The sequence below is a fragment of the Vitis riparia genome, chromosome 1, assembly GCF_004353265.1.
Source record: "Vitis riparia cultivar Riparia Gloire de Montpellier isolate 1030 chromosome 1, EGFV_Vit.rip_1.0, whole genome shotgun sequence".
Lineage (NCBI taxonomy): Eukaryota > Viridiplantae > Streptophyta > Magnoliopsida > Vitales > Vitaceae > Vitis > Vitis riparia.
In genome coordinates this window covers 17786279-17799401 of record NC_048431.1, presented here as the reverse complement: position 1 = coordinate 17799401, position 13123 = coordinate 17786279, and the positions used below count along the sequence as shown (strand labels likewise).

The following is a 13123-nucleotide window of genomic DNA, read 5'->3' as shown; positions in this document are numbered from 1 at the left end:
AAGTGTTACAGTACATGTACACACACTTAATTCTCCTTCATAATAAGTAATTTGAAGTGAGTAATGTATGCGGGATAGAACAAAATTTTCCAAACAATGGCCAAAAGTAATTACTCTCTTTCTCTGATCTCCATCTCTTTTCATTTCGCTTTATAAAGATATCACTACAAATTGATGCTCTTTCCTTTTCTTTTTGCTTCCTTCCAAGTAATTTTATCTCTTTCATCCTCTTAAGAATCAACTCAAAATGAGGAAACTTAGAGCAGCAAATGAAGGTATAAGTGACAAGTGAATCAAGTGTCCTATCGACCTATGCTGGTAGACAAATAAAGTAAAAGAACTGCACACGTCTGATCAGATCTCAATGATCATAAAAGAAAAGCTTAAGATTAACCCGCTATACCAAGAAAACTACATAACAGGTTACAGTAAGCATAAGAGACTGCCAAAGCATTTTTACCAATTCATCACATATAGTAGCACTAGCACACACTTGAAGATAATGGTAATCTCTCCTCTTGTAGAGGCCTTTTGATGTGTTTCTGCCTTACCACAAGGGAAATCTGCCCTCTACCGTCTGAATAGATTATCTTTGAGATGTTGCAGAAGCATCTCCTTTTTCGAAGTGACTTAAATAACGCACCCAACTCATCTTGCAGCATGCCTTCTTTACCAGTCTTGCTCATCTCTTCAATTAGGAAACCATCAATTTGACGTGAAGGGACCAAATTTTAAGCAGCTATATTGGCAAGTATTGCATCAATTATCAGCACCACTTGATAAATAAAAGTTGGAGTTCTAGCTAAGCCACATGTTTCAAACTGCAAAATCCCATTATCCTTTGAAAGAGTGGACAAAATCAGGGTTTGAACAGCAAGGCCAATATAGCTGGATAACTCCCTCCACTGAGCTAAAGCCCAATTGGTCGAATACCTGAATGATTAAAGACATAGGAAGCCATTATAACTAAAATGGATATCAGAGATGGAAAGCTGCAAGGCATAAGAGAGATGATTGTATATGAATTTATTGGCAAGTTGGTACTTGTATTGAAAAGCTTGATTTACCTGAGGTTGGCAGTGGTGGTAATAGTGGCATCCGTGGCATTGGTTTTCTCCTTGAAATGGCTGAGTTACCTGGGGATGGCAATGGTGATACTGGTGGCATGGCGACATTGGTGGCATCGGTTTTCTCCTTGGAATGGGGTCTAATTCCTTAATGTCAACAACAACAGCGTCCGATGTCAAAAAGGTTTTGGCAACCGAAGCAGCATGCTCTAGACAACATCTAACCACCTGCTCCATTTTTTAAACCAACAATAATGAGTATGTTTACCATTATACTGCAGAGAGAGAAATTAAATATGTGCATCTGAGTGCAGACATACAGCATCTTCTAACATGAATGAGACAATATCCAACATAATTTTAGAGCTCCTCTCTCTCATAATAACACAAACCTTAGCAGTAATCATCAAAGTGCAAAAAGTGAACTATTTGGAGACATTTGCATCAAAGAATAGTCCTTTAACATATCATTAGGTGACTCAAGAGGAATAGGTTCCAGCTGAAAATAGTAATTTACTCTAATCCTTCCTCTCAGCATTTAATACACATTTTTTTGTTTTTTCAGTTTTAAACATACTTATGTTTAGCTAAATCCATATGCCTACCGATAAATTTGCAGAAAATATACCAACAGATAATAAAAAATAAATACTAAAAAGAAAAAAGGAAAGGAAATATCCAGAATTTGCAGTTATCTCTTGACATTTCAAAGGACACTGCATAAGCTATTTAGTGAACGATACCTTTGATGGATCCATAATTCCAGCAGCCATCAAATCCTCATAACAGTCTATTGCAGCATTATAACCATATCGAAAATCATCATTAGATAAAACCTACAAAAAATACAAGAGCCCAATAGGAATTTATGTTTGAAACAAACTCCATGTCATAAAATTAGTACAGAAACCAAGAAATTTTTTAATATCAAATGATGCCCATAAAGAGACCTTCTCTATTACAACACTGTCATTAACACCTGCATTTTTGGCAATCAGTCTTGCAGGATAGGTCAAAGCTCTTTTGAAGATCTCAGCTCCAATCTGCCCAGATATTTGTAGATATGGGATCACAATCTCCATAAACAAAAAGCAAAATAGCAAAATAACATACCTATGATGATGTACAGCTGATGGATTCTGAGAATGTTAGATCAGAGTAGGTAGCATATAATTCAGCAGTGTCAAACAGAAACCTAATTTTAAGTAATTAAACAAGAATTCCAGAGCCTACAAATTAATTGATCAGCAATTTTCCAATTCCATCTTGTGAATTAAGTTTTAAAGCTCTTATAGCATCCTTAACTTCAAAGAACAAAAATGGAGGGATGAAAAAGAAAAGAAATATACGAACTTTCTGCTCTTCATTGTCCAAAAGTTCTTTGATGCCATCCACTTTTAAAGATAGTCGCAAAAGACTACAGCCACCACCAACTACAACACCTTCCTCAATAGCTGCCTGCAAAATCAGTTTGGAAGCTTGCTACTAGTCACAGACAAATAATCACTATTAGCATCAATGATAGCATCAGACTACCTTAGTTGCATTCACAGCATCTTCAATCCTCAATTGTTTATCTTTCAGCTCAACTTGTGTTTGAGCTCCGACCTAGTGTTGATACAGTTAAATGCGTCAGCTAAGAAATCAGTCTCCATAATAACAGATGATCAAGATGCCGACTCTGATAAATTTCAGTCACCTGAAGAATAGCAATTCCTCCTGATAACCTTGCTATTCTTTCATTCAGTATCTTCTTTTGGAAATTTTCTTCAGTGTTCTGCAAGACAAATAATAGCCAAGTCAATTTTTTACTTAGTACTAAATTACCACAAAAACTAAAGAAAGTAAATTCTTTTTTTCTTTTTTGGCATTTCCCAAGAGCAAATTTTTGTCCAAACAAAAGACATTAAAAGTCCTTCAGCATATGAAATTCCCGTGTTGAAAATATTTGTGAAGTGCACCTTTTCAAGTTTTTCCCCTGTTTCTCAGGTAAAGAAGACAAAACGATAAACTAGGAAATACAAGTCAAATGAGTTAGATTCCAGTGTTTTGGTAAGATCAGGATTGGAAATCCATATTGCCCAACTTTAAAGGCTTAATTTGACACTGCTCATCTGGTGAAGTTTTCTCAGCTGCTTATCATTTTTTTTTTTGATAAATTGCTTATCATTTAGATGTTGGAATAGTAATGATTAAACACTTACATAACATGTGAATGTTTGCATTTGTGTTGAGTTTCAACCATTCTATTTTACAACCAAGGCTGCAATATGGAACGTAGACGAGCAAAGAATATGAAAATGCATAAATAACATTATGTAATAAGTTAAGCGCACCTCAACAAGCCCCCGAATCTGAGAAACCCTCTTCTCAACAGCTGGTTGAGTGCTCCCATCTGTAACTATTAACGTAGAATCCTTAGTTATGACCACCTTAGTAGCAGTGCCCAAGACCTCCTTGCCAGCCTTTTCCAGGGTCAATCCCATCTCATCGCTAATTACAGTGCCTACAAAGCATACGATGAGTTCAAGATGCAAAAAATTGTAAATGACTAACATCTGAAACTGTCAACTGCGTTAAAAGATACAAAATCATTCCCCTTTGTTTTATATAGAAGCTAAAGCGAGTTCCATTTAGTTTCAGGTAAAGTATCACCTCAATAGTTCAATATTTCATCATCATTTTTTGCCATTATTTTTTTTGTTATTATTATTTTGCAATGGTTTAATTCTTTGTTACTACATTTGAATGATAGATTTATGCCTTCAAATGCTATTAAAATGAAAATGAAATTGTTTAATTTAGGTCCTAACCATCCCTATGTGCACAATAATATAATAGGGTGACTGTCTTACATGATGAACATCAATTATTTATGTCTTCTAGCTGCTGTACTCGAAAATTTTCTGTTTTTAACAAGAAATAGACTGAAATTTTTATTCTTAGCACTCAGTTACTACCTCCAGTCAAGATAGCAAGGTCATCTAAGTAGTGGCTCTTCCGCTCACCAAAGGCAGGAGCCTTAATAGCAGCTGCCTTCAGCACACCCCTGAGTTTGTTCCTAATTACCGGAGCCAGAGCTTCTTGCTCAATGCCCTCTGCAACTATCACAATTGGATACTTCTCCTTAACTGCATTGTCCAATATTTTAAACATCTCCTTCGGGTTCGTGATTTTTTTGTCGACCAAAAGTAACTGCAACCAAAGAATTTCATACCCTCTAATCATTACACCAGATAACATGCCAAGCTATCTAAAAATTGAACCCTACCTTGCAATCATGGAACTCCACCATCATCTTTTGTCGATCAGTAACAAAGTAAGGGGACAAGTATCCACGATCGAATTGCATTCCTTCTACAATCTGCAGACTATTTTCAGCACATTTCCCTTTCTCAATTGTGATCACACCCCTCCTTCCTACCTGTCGAATAGCATCAGAAATCATGTTGCCCACTGTATAATCATTCCCAGCACTAACTGCAGCAACATGTGCAAGCTCATGATCCTCAACCTGCAATTTATAAATTATTTGGCAGTCAATTCCAGGTAATATTATATAATTCTTAAAGATAATAATAATAATACCCAAATACAATATATTCTCTTTGTTTCAATGCTTACAATTTTTAACAATTTTCTGAATTATAATTTTTTTCATGAAAATATAAGAAATAGTCTTGATACCTCTCTGGACATGAATTTGAGTTCAGAAACAAGGGCCATTGCAGTCTTCTCAATCCCACGAGAAATTTGAACAGGGTTCATTCCTGCTGCAATTACCTAGGAAAGAGTAGCCCTTAGCATAAAGAGTTGACATCATATGAAGAACCAAAGTCACATATCATAATCAAATGTGTCTTTAATCAGAGAAAATTGTTTAGAAAAAGAAAATGGAAGCCACTTCAGAAGTTAAGTATCAAACACTTACTTATTGTTTAATCTCGAAGAAACTTCTCATTTTTTATCCTTAATCCATTAAATCAGCCACTAGTTTGTTCTAATAAAAAGAGATAGGTTAGTCACATCAAGAAAAATTATCATACCTTCACACCCTCAGCAATTAGACCTCGTGCAAGTATAACAGATGTAGTGGAACCATCACCAGCAAGGTCATTCGTTTTTGCTCCAGCTTGTCTAACCAATTTCACCCCAACATTCTCCAATGGATCCTCCAGTTCAATCTAATTAAAGCAAATTAAAGGTAATTTAGAAGCGAGGGTGTGGTAGGTCAACAAGTGAAAATTATAATAAAAATGAATAAATAAATAAATAAATAAAAAGGCAATTCTTCCATTGTCAATAATGCCTTTCCCACCAATATTTTTATCTTATTGTCATTATTTGATTTTGAAAGGTTCCAAATTCAAGTTAATAAAAAACATGCAAAAATACATTATCTGCTATGGTACATGCTTTGGTTGAAATATCATAATAAGCAAATTATAAGCAAAAATAGAGCAAATTTTAGAAGTAATGTAAAACGTCATCATCAAATAGAACAGTAAAGGAAATGAAAAACCGGTAACCATACAAATATGCAACAGCCAGTCTAATTTCCAGTTTCAAGGAAAAAGAATACCAAGTGTTCGCTCCCAAAACAGTGCTATAGATGGCTTAGCTACTAAGATAAACATGACACACAAGGAAACTAACAGCCGGAGATGAAAAGGTAGAATTCAACTTCCTTGGGAAAGAAGACTATATGTCATTCAATTGTTCTTCAATTTTCCAATCCCTTCACAAGCCAGTCCTTGATAGAGACATGGCATGGGCTTGGGGCACATCATTTAACTCATGCCAATTCATTTCTTTATTTTTTGGTTTCTCGAGGTAGTAGCAGTTACCTCTGTTTCTAGCATATTGGTGGACAACAATATCAACAGATGAGTAGACAGATGCTATGATATCTCACATCGGTTAAGAGAAGTTCATAACACATTGACACTATATATGTAGTCCTCTTAACCATGCAGATTCATTTTCAAGCTGTGACGGTGAATTGGGTCCACAATAGATAATATCTACATGGAGATTCTTTTTTTTTTTTTTTTTTTTTAAAGTTGATAAATGGATATCAAGGTAAAGAGTAAAGGGGCACTTGGCTTTCTGTAATAACATAGAGATATCAAAAAACTAAATTAAACTTGGCGTGCTCACTTAGCATACATGTTAAAAGGCATCCTAGAACAAAGATTGGCTTCAGGATGGCACCAACATGCCCAAGTCCTACAGATTAAAGCCCACACAGAGAATAGTATACAAGGCTTACAATTTTGCAACTCCCTCTTCATGTTTGGCTGTAAAAGAAAATTGCTTTTGCTTTCTCAAACCCATCAAATGGAGGAGAACAATGCTCCAAAACACAGCATCAATTTTCCCAACAACCCAAATAATGAAAAACAGAAGCCCTCAATTTTCCTTCCCTTTTCAGCTCCAGAGGATTTTGGGCAGCCAAACAAAATGGAAACAGGGACCTAAGAGGGGAAAAGGAGAAGAGTGTTAAAAGGCAATTTTAACATTACCTCTTTGAGCACAGTCTCGCCATCGTTAACAATCTTGGGAGGCCCATACTTGTTCTGCAACACAACATTCCTTCCTTTTGGTCCTAAAGTCACACCAACCAGTTCCGCCACCATGTCCACTCCTGCCTGCATCCAACAAAGCAAACCATTATTAGACAATGAAGATTGCAGAAGAAGCAGTATCGGCAGTGGCAGTGATCTATTGAGAAATGCAACCTGAAGTTTCTTTGTGGCTGAACCATCATGGTTGAAGTAAAGCTCCTTGGCCATGGCTCTTGGGTTCCATGCTGTAGATGAAAATGATCTTCTGGGCAGTGTTAAATTGGAGAAAGAAAGTGCAGACACCATGGTTGGACCAACAAAGGTAACAACTTTTTTTGTTTCAATGGGTTGATGGGTTGAAGGGTTGAAGGATAAGGAAGAGGGAGAGCTGGAACTGAAGGGAAAATATTTTACCGTTTACAAGCACCATATCCAACTAAATCGCCTCACCTTCCACCTCAACCACAAGTGTCCAAATAAGCACAAAAATATCCAAAAATATCAAAACTAAATCCCAAAAACACTTCTCAAAATCTATGCTACAATAATGCATAGACTAGTTTGCTACTCTTAGCTTCATGCTACCATTTAATTAGTTTGTATTTTAAGAGCCTAACTACAAAGATCTCTTCAAAAGACTAGTAAATTGATTTATAATAATTAAGAAAAACTTATATTCAAAGAAAAAAAAATAATTTTTCAATAAATGTTTGGTTATCCCATATGTCCATGTAACCTAAAGTGTGGCTTGGTTGCCATCGGTTTTTTAAAAAAGAATCATAATAACATGTAAAGTTATTATTTATTTATTTTTACTTAATTTTAAATAGAATTTTAATACTTAATATTAAATATTAAGTTGTTTGTTTTTGTAATATTTTATTTCTATTAAATATTAAAAGGTAAAGAAAAATAAATATATTACTTTTTCTATTTAGAAAAAGTAAAATATTTTATTTTTATTATTAAATAAAAAATTTATAATAAGTCATGAAAAATAGAGAAACAAATTACCTAAAGTTTGAAAGTAAATTGTTTTAAGTAAAGAACTAAAAAACAAACATTCTCTTATTTTAAAAGATAATAATTTATTTAAATTATTTTTAAAAATCAAGATATTAACAAATTTTATTGACCTTAAATTTTAATTTTTTAAAAAAAATATAGAAGTTATGACTATTAAAAAGAAAAAAGAAATATATGCAAACAAGCACAAAATTCAAGGTTTATACAATATTGCATTATATTGCATGTTTTATCCACCAAAGATATAGCAAATTGTTGGAAGTGTTTATCATTGCTTATACTTTAAAATTGTCTATATATTAGTATTTACTTTCCTTTCCAATTTTTTTTTTAAATGTAATATATATAATTTCAACAAAAAAAAAAAAAAGTGAAAAGCAAAAAACTTATTAAAAAGGAAAGCATATAATTACAATAAATATGATCTTTTAGCACCCTAGGAAGATTGATTTTTATTTTTATTTGAAAATAGGCATATATCATGTTACCCCTATGGATCTTAGATGCATGATCCCTACTATATTCTAGGATCCAACATTTGTACTCTTAAGCTAATGCGCTCGAGGGTTTTGCCTCTACGGCTAAATAAGACATGGTAATTCCATGGCGGTGCTCCACTTGGAATGACTTCCTACCCTTAAGTCAATGCCCTTAAGGGTTTAGCACTTAAGGGTGAGAGAAGATATTGTCATTCCAAGGCTATGCTTAGCTTGGAATAACTTTGTACCCTTATGTTAATGCCCTCGAGGGCTTTACATGCTAGGAACCACATAAGATAAGGTCTTTATAAGGAGGTATTCAACTTAGATCAACTTTATAACCTTAGGTTAATGCCCTTGGTTACATTTGGTTTGTGGAATAGGATAGAATAAGATAAGATATGTATATCTTAAGATATGGATTTCCTATCTAATGCGATATCATATGGAATATGTGAAACAAAGCTAATTTGATTAAACAAAACACCCAAGAAGAGGGTGAATTGGGTTTTAAAAACTTTTTCAAAAACATCTTTAATTGAACAAGCAATAGCACAATTTAAAGTAAAAAGATAGGATTAAAGAGAGCAAACTCAATTTTTTTATTAGTTTAACAATTCGTGCCTACATCCACTCTCCTCAAACTATTTTCGAGTGAGGGTTCCACTAATTTGAAACCTCCAACCTAAGATTTCAAATCTTTATAATTGGATGCAATGGCTCCAATGTGCTTTGGTAATCTCTCTTCACAAGCCTAGAACAATGAGCTTCCTCTAAAAACTCCTTCCTTAACTCTCTATCATTTAGGACATAGTCTAGTCCTAAATCATAAGATCCTATCATCTAATAAAATTAAATTAGGCTAACCACAATTCTGAACTTCCTCTATAAGTTACACTAACTACAAAATCATTCTTTTGTAGGGTCTTAATTCTCCCAACCAAGTCTAGTTGTACTTTAAAATTCACCACAAAAGCTACTGAGTCTAGAATTCTAATATAGACTTGTAAACCCCTTAAATCCTCTAGTAGCCACCTCTAACAAACTTTAATAGCTAGTAATAAACTAACTAATTTCCTACTCAAGGCATCAACCATAACATTCGCTTTCCCTAAATGATATTAAATAATGAAGTCATAGTCCTTAATTAATTTTATCTATCTACTCTATCTCATGTTTAATTCCTTTTGGAAAAATAAATACTTCCAATTCTTATGATTTGTTAATACCTCACAAGTTTCACCAAAAAAAAATATTTTCAAATCATAAGTGTTAAAATCCTTACAACTAACTCCAAATCATGAATGAGATAGTTTTGCTCATAATATTTCAATTGTCTAGAAGCATAAGCCACAACTTTGCCATGCCGCATATGAACACAACCCAAACCTTGATGAGAGACATCACTAATTATACATTATAAATCTTTTTGAACCTAAAGGAATAGTCAAAATAGGAGTTGTCATTAATCTACTCTTCAAATTCTGGAAGTTACTCTCATGGTCATTAGACCACTCAAACTTAAACCCCTTATAAGTCAATTTGGTCAAAGGTAGGGTGGTCTTAGAAAAGCCCTCAATAAACCACCTATAGTAATCAACAAGTCTAAAAAAAACTTTGAAACTTAGTCACAATGTCAATTATCCTCCAATTTATTACATCCACCTTTCCAAGGTTAACTAAGATGTCATCTTTAGTTACCATGTGTCTAAGAAAAAAGACTATCTAACTAAAACTCACACTTCTTAAGTTTAGCATACAATTGTTTATCCTTAAGAGTTTGCAATACAATATTCAAATAACACCCATGTTTCTCTCTACTCCTTGAGTACACTAAAATATCATCTATAAAAACCACCACAAATTGATCCAAATAAGGTTTGAATACGCTCATAAGTCCATAAAGGCAACAAGTGTGTTAGTCAAACCAAAATACAACCAAAAACTCATAATGTCCATATCTAGTTCTAAAAGCAGTCTTAGGTGCATCTTCGCCTCTTACCCTTAGCTGATGATATCCATACCAAAGATCAATCTTAAAGAATACACATGCACTTGAACTTGATCAAACAAATTATTAATATGAGGAAGAGGATACTTGTTCTTCATTGTCATCTTGTTCGACTCTGTATAATCAATGCAAAGTATCATTGGTCTATCATTTTTCTTCACAAATAAAACAAGAACTCAACATTGGGTCTAATAAAACCCTTATCTAACAACTCCTGAAGTTGAACCTTTAGTTCCTTAAGCTCCATAGGTGTTATCCTATATGAGTCCTTAGAGATAGAAGTTGCTCTTGTTAAATCAATGGTAAACACCACCTCACTCTTAGGTGGCAAGCTAGGTAAATCGTCTCGAAAGGCATCAGTGTAATCCCTTATAATGGGTATGTCCTCCAACTTTAAATCATTTTCATTACTCACCATATAGGTCAAAAAACCTTGATAGCCCTTCTTGAATAAGGAACTAGCTCACAAATTTGAGATCATACACAGTGGTCTATCCATATGCTTTCACTCAAAACTAAACTTAGGTTGCCCAAGAATGTGTAAAGTCACCATTTTCCCAAAACAATAAAAAGAGGCATGACAAGAAGCTAACAAATCCATCCCCAAAATCACATCAAAATTCTAAAGGTCAAGAAGTATTAAGTCAACTAACATCTCCTATAACCAATCATTACAAGACAATCTTTATGCACTTTTATTGGTCATAACAAAATCTCTCATAGGAGTAGCAACAATCAAATCAAAATCTATGCTAACAATAGGCATACTCAACAAACCAGCAAAGAATACTAAAACAAAAGAGTGTGTCAAGCCTAGATCAATCAAGGCTCTAACAAATAAAGTGTGAATTCAGATAGTACATGTCGCCACATCAAAAGTGGCCAAAGCATTTGAATGAGTCATAGCAAATAACCCGTCCTTGAAAAACTTATGTTTATCTTCTCTATTTTCCTCCTTAAGCATTCCAATTATAAACTTCTTACTCTCTGGACAATCTCGAATCATATGTTCCTGCTCCCTATAACCAAATCAAGCTCTACTATTTCTATAGCATGACCTACCCTCATGCTTCATACCATAAGTAAGACAAATTACAATTGAATTTTGCACTATTTTATTTTCATTTTGACTTCCAATGAAAACAAACATTTTCTATGCTTGGCTACCATGAGCACCAACACTATTCTTCTTCCTTTGTTATTCCCCATATTGATGAAGCTCTTCATTATCCTTCTGTACAATAAGGGCTTTGCTCATAACCTTTCAATAGATTCTAAGCTGAATAGATATCTTGTTCTTTAGGTAAGACTTTAATCCATCTTGAAATTTTAATGTCTTTTCTTCCATGGTAGCAGTCAACTACAAATCAAAATGTGACAACTCCATAAATTTGGCCTCATATTGGACCACAATCATATCTCCCCTATTCCAAATGAACAAACTCTTCCACCATTTATCGTCTAACACTATTAAGGAAGAACTTTCAAAAACCTCCATAAATTGTTTCCAAACTATAGGTCTTTAATCCTCTAAAAGCCTCTTGGTCATACGCCACTAATGATTTGCCTCTTTGTCCAAAATAAATGTTGCATAAGAGGTTTTTTCTCCTCAAATCAATCTATGACATCAAAGAATTTATCTATCTTAAGAATCCAAGTCTCCACCTCCATTGGATCTAAAGGACCAAAAAAGTAAGGACCCAACTTATTAAATTTATCAAAGGAGCTACCCTAAAAGATGAGGATTGACCTTGAGCTTGGGTCTTAGCAACTCTAGCCTAATGCTTAACCAAACCAACCAAAGTTTCAAGGTACGCATATAGTCATTCTACATTCATGGGAGGCAAACCCTCAGGTGGAGAAGGTACGTCATCATTAACTTGATTGTTTTGGGAGGATATTAGTCTTCTTGGTGGCATGTTATCCTTTAAAGCATAAGGTATAGTTGAATTAGTCACTAAGAGACCAATTAGATAATTTATAATTAAAAGAAAGAATGAGTATTTATACTTGATGAAGCTGAAACTTAAACCAATGCGTCACTCATATATCCCTAATTTAAACTAAATCAAGTTCCCAATAAGATCATAACCTAGTACTTTGATACCACTTTGTCACACCTCATGACTCACTTTAAGGGCATGATGATCATTTCACACTTCAAGGCCGAATACTCAAAGTGCAAATGACTCAAAACAATCATCTTGTAATTAAAAGGTTACCAATTACCAAATTCTTTTTCAAAGTAATACAATATACTATAATCCTCAAAATTCAATTTCAACGGCTAAGAAAAAAAAAAGAAACCTAACACATCAAACCATGGAGCTATTGTCCAAACAACTTTAAACTTAAAAAATTCAAACAATAAGTAAAATCTAACATTTAAACAATGTCTAAAACAAGAGTTCAAATAAAAAGAATCGTAATAAGGACAAATTCCCAACCTAAGCATCACTCATTGCCCAAACTAAGAGTACCTAAAAAATTTTTAATGAAAGGGAATGAGCCCAAAGGCCAATAAGGAATATTAATGTAGTTTTATAGATCAAACATTTTCAAATATAATTACAAATAAGAGATATAATATACAATCATTTTCATAAAAGATTTTGAATCCAAACATGTTAAAGCATTCAAAACTTGTTAATGAAACATTTCATATTTATGTTAATAATACTTTCATATCAAAGAATATCAAATGTGTTCAAAATATTTTTATTTTGATTATCAAATACAAAAGATGCGCAATTTTGTGGGACTTTGTTGCCCGATTAGGTAAAACTTTATAAATGGGTAGTTAGCCTCAATTTGAAACCGAACACTACTAATATCAGTAACATCTAACCAAACCCCTAGAGGTTGGAATTCAATCTTAAAAAAAAATAAAAAATAAAAATAAAAAACTCAAAAAAAAAAATGTTTTAATATATATCTATTTTTTCATGCAAAATATATTTAATTCACATAGAA

The 13123-nt window shown here is 33.5% G+C and overlaps 1 protein-coding gene and 1 long non-coding RNA gene across 2 annotated transcripts; both read right to left on the bottom strand.

Annotated features, from left to right (window-relative positions):
* Nucleotides 1-354: 354 nt before the first annotated feature.
* LOC117925719 lies at nucleotides 355-1172 on the bottom strand. Its single transcript, XR_004653017.1, has 2 exons — nucleotides 1068-1172; nucleotides 355-933 (listed from the first exon to the last, which is right to left on the bottom strand). It is a non-coding gene; the product is annotated as an uncharacterized LOC117925719 (long non-coding RNA).
* Nucleotides 1173-1814: 642 nt separating this feature from the next.
* LOC117925710 (chaperonin 60 subunit beta 4, chloroplastic-like) lies at nucleotides 1815-7027 on the bottom strand. The gene is made up of 12 exons (XM_034844798.1): nucleotides 6809-7027; nucleotides 6593-6718; nucleotides 5114-5251; nucleotides 4755-4850; nucleotides 4339-4581; nucleotides 4028-4262; nucleotides 3404-3573; nucleotides 2767-2844; nucleotides 2604-2675; nucleotides 2421-2525; nucleotides 2047-2110; nucleotides 1815-1903 (listed from the first exon to the last, which is right to left on the bottom strand). The coding sequence occupies exons 1-12, from the start codon at nucleotides 6938-6940 to the stop codon at nucleotides 1893-1895; spliced, it is 1470 nt and encodes a 489-aa protein (XP_034700689.1). The 5' UTR covers nucleotides 6941-7027; the 3' UTR covers nucleotides 1815-1892.
* Nucleotides 7028-13123: the final 6096 nt, after the last annotated feature.

Bases quoted from the DNA above. Each gene is read 5' to 3' on its own strand.
- LOC117925710 (XM_034844798.1), bottom strand. From the start codon at position 6,940: ATGGTGTCTGCACTTTCTTTCTCCAATTTAACACTGCCCAGAAGATCA. The intron at 4,263-4,338 runs GTAGGGTTCAAT...CTTTGGTTGCAG, and splicing joins TGGAGTTCCATGATTGCAAG to TTACTTTTGGTCGACAAAAA. The intron at 2,526-2,603 runs GTAGTCTGATGC...CTGATTTTGCAG, and splicing joins ATGCTGTGAATGCAACTAAG to GCAGCTATTGAGGAAGGTGT.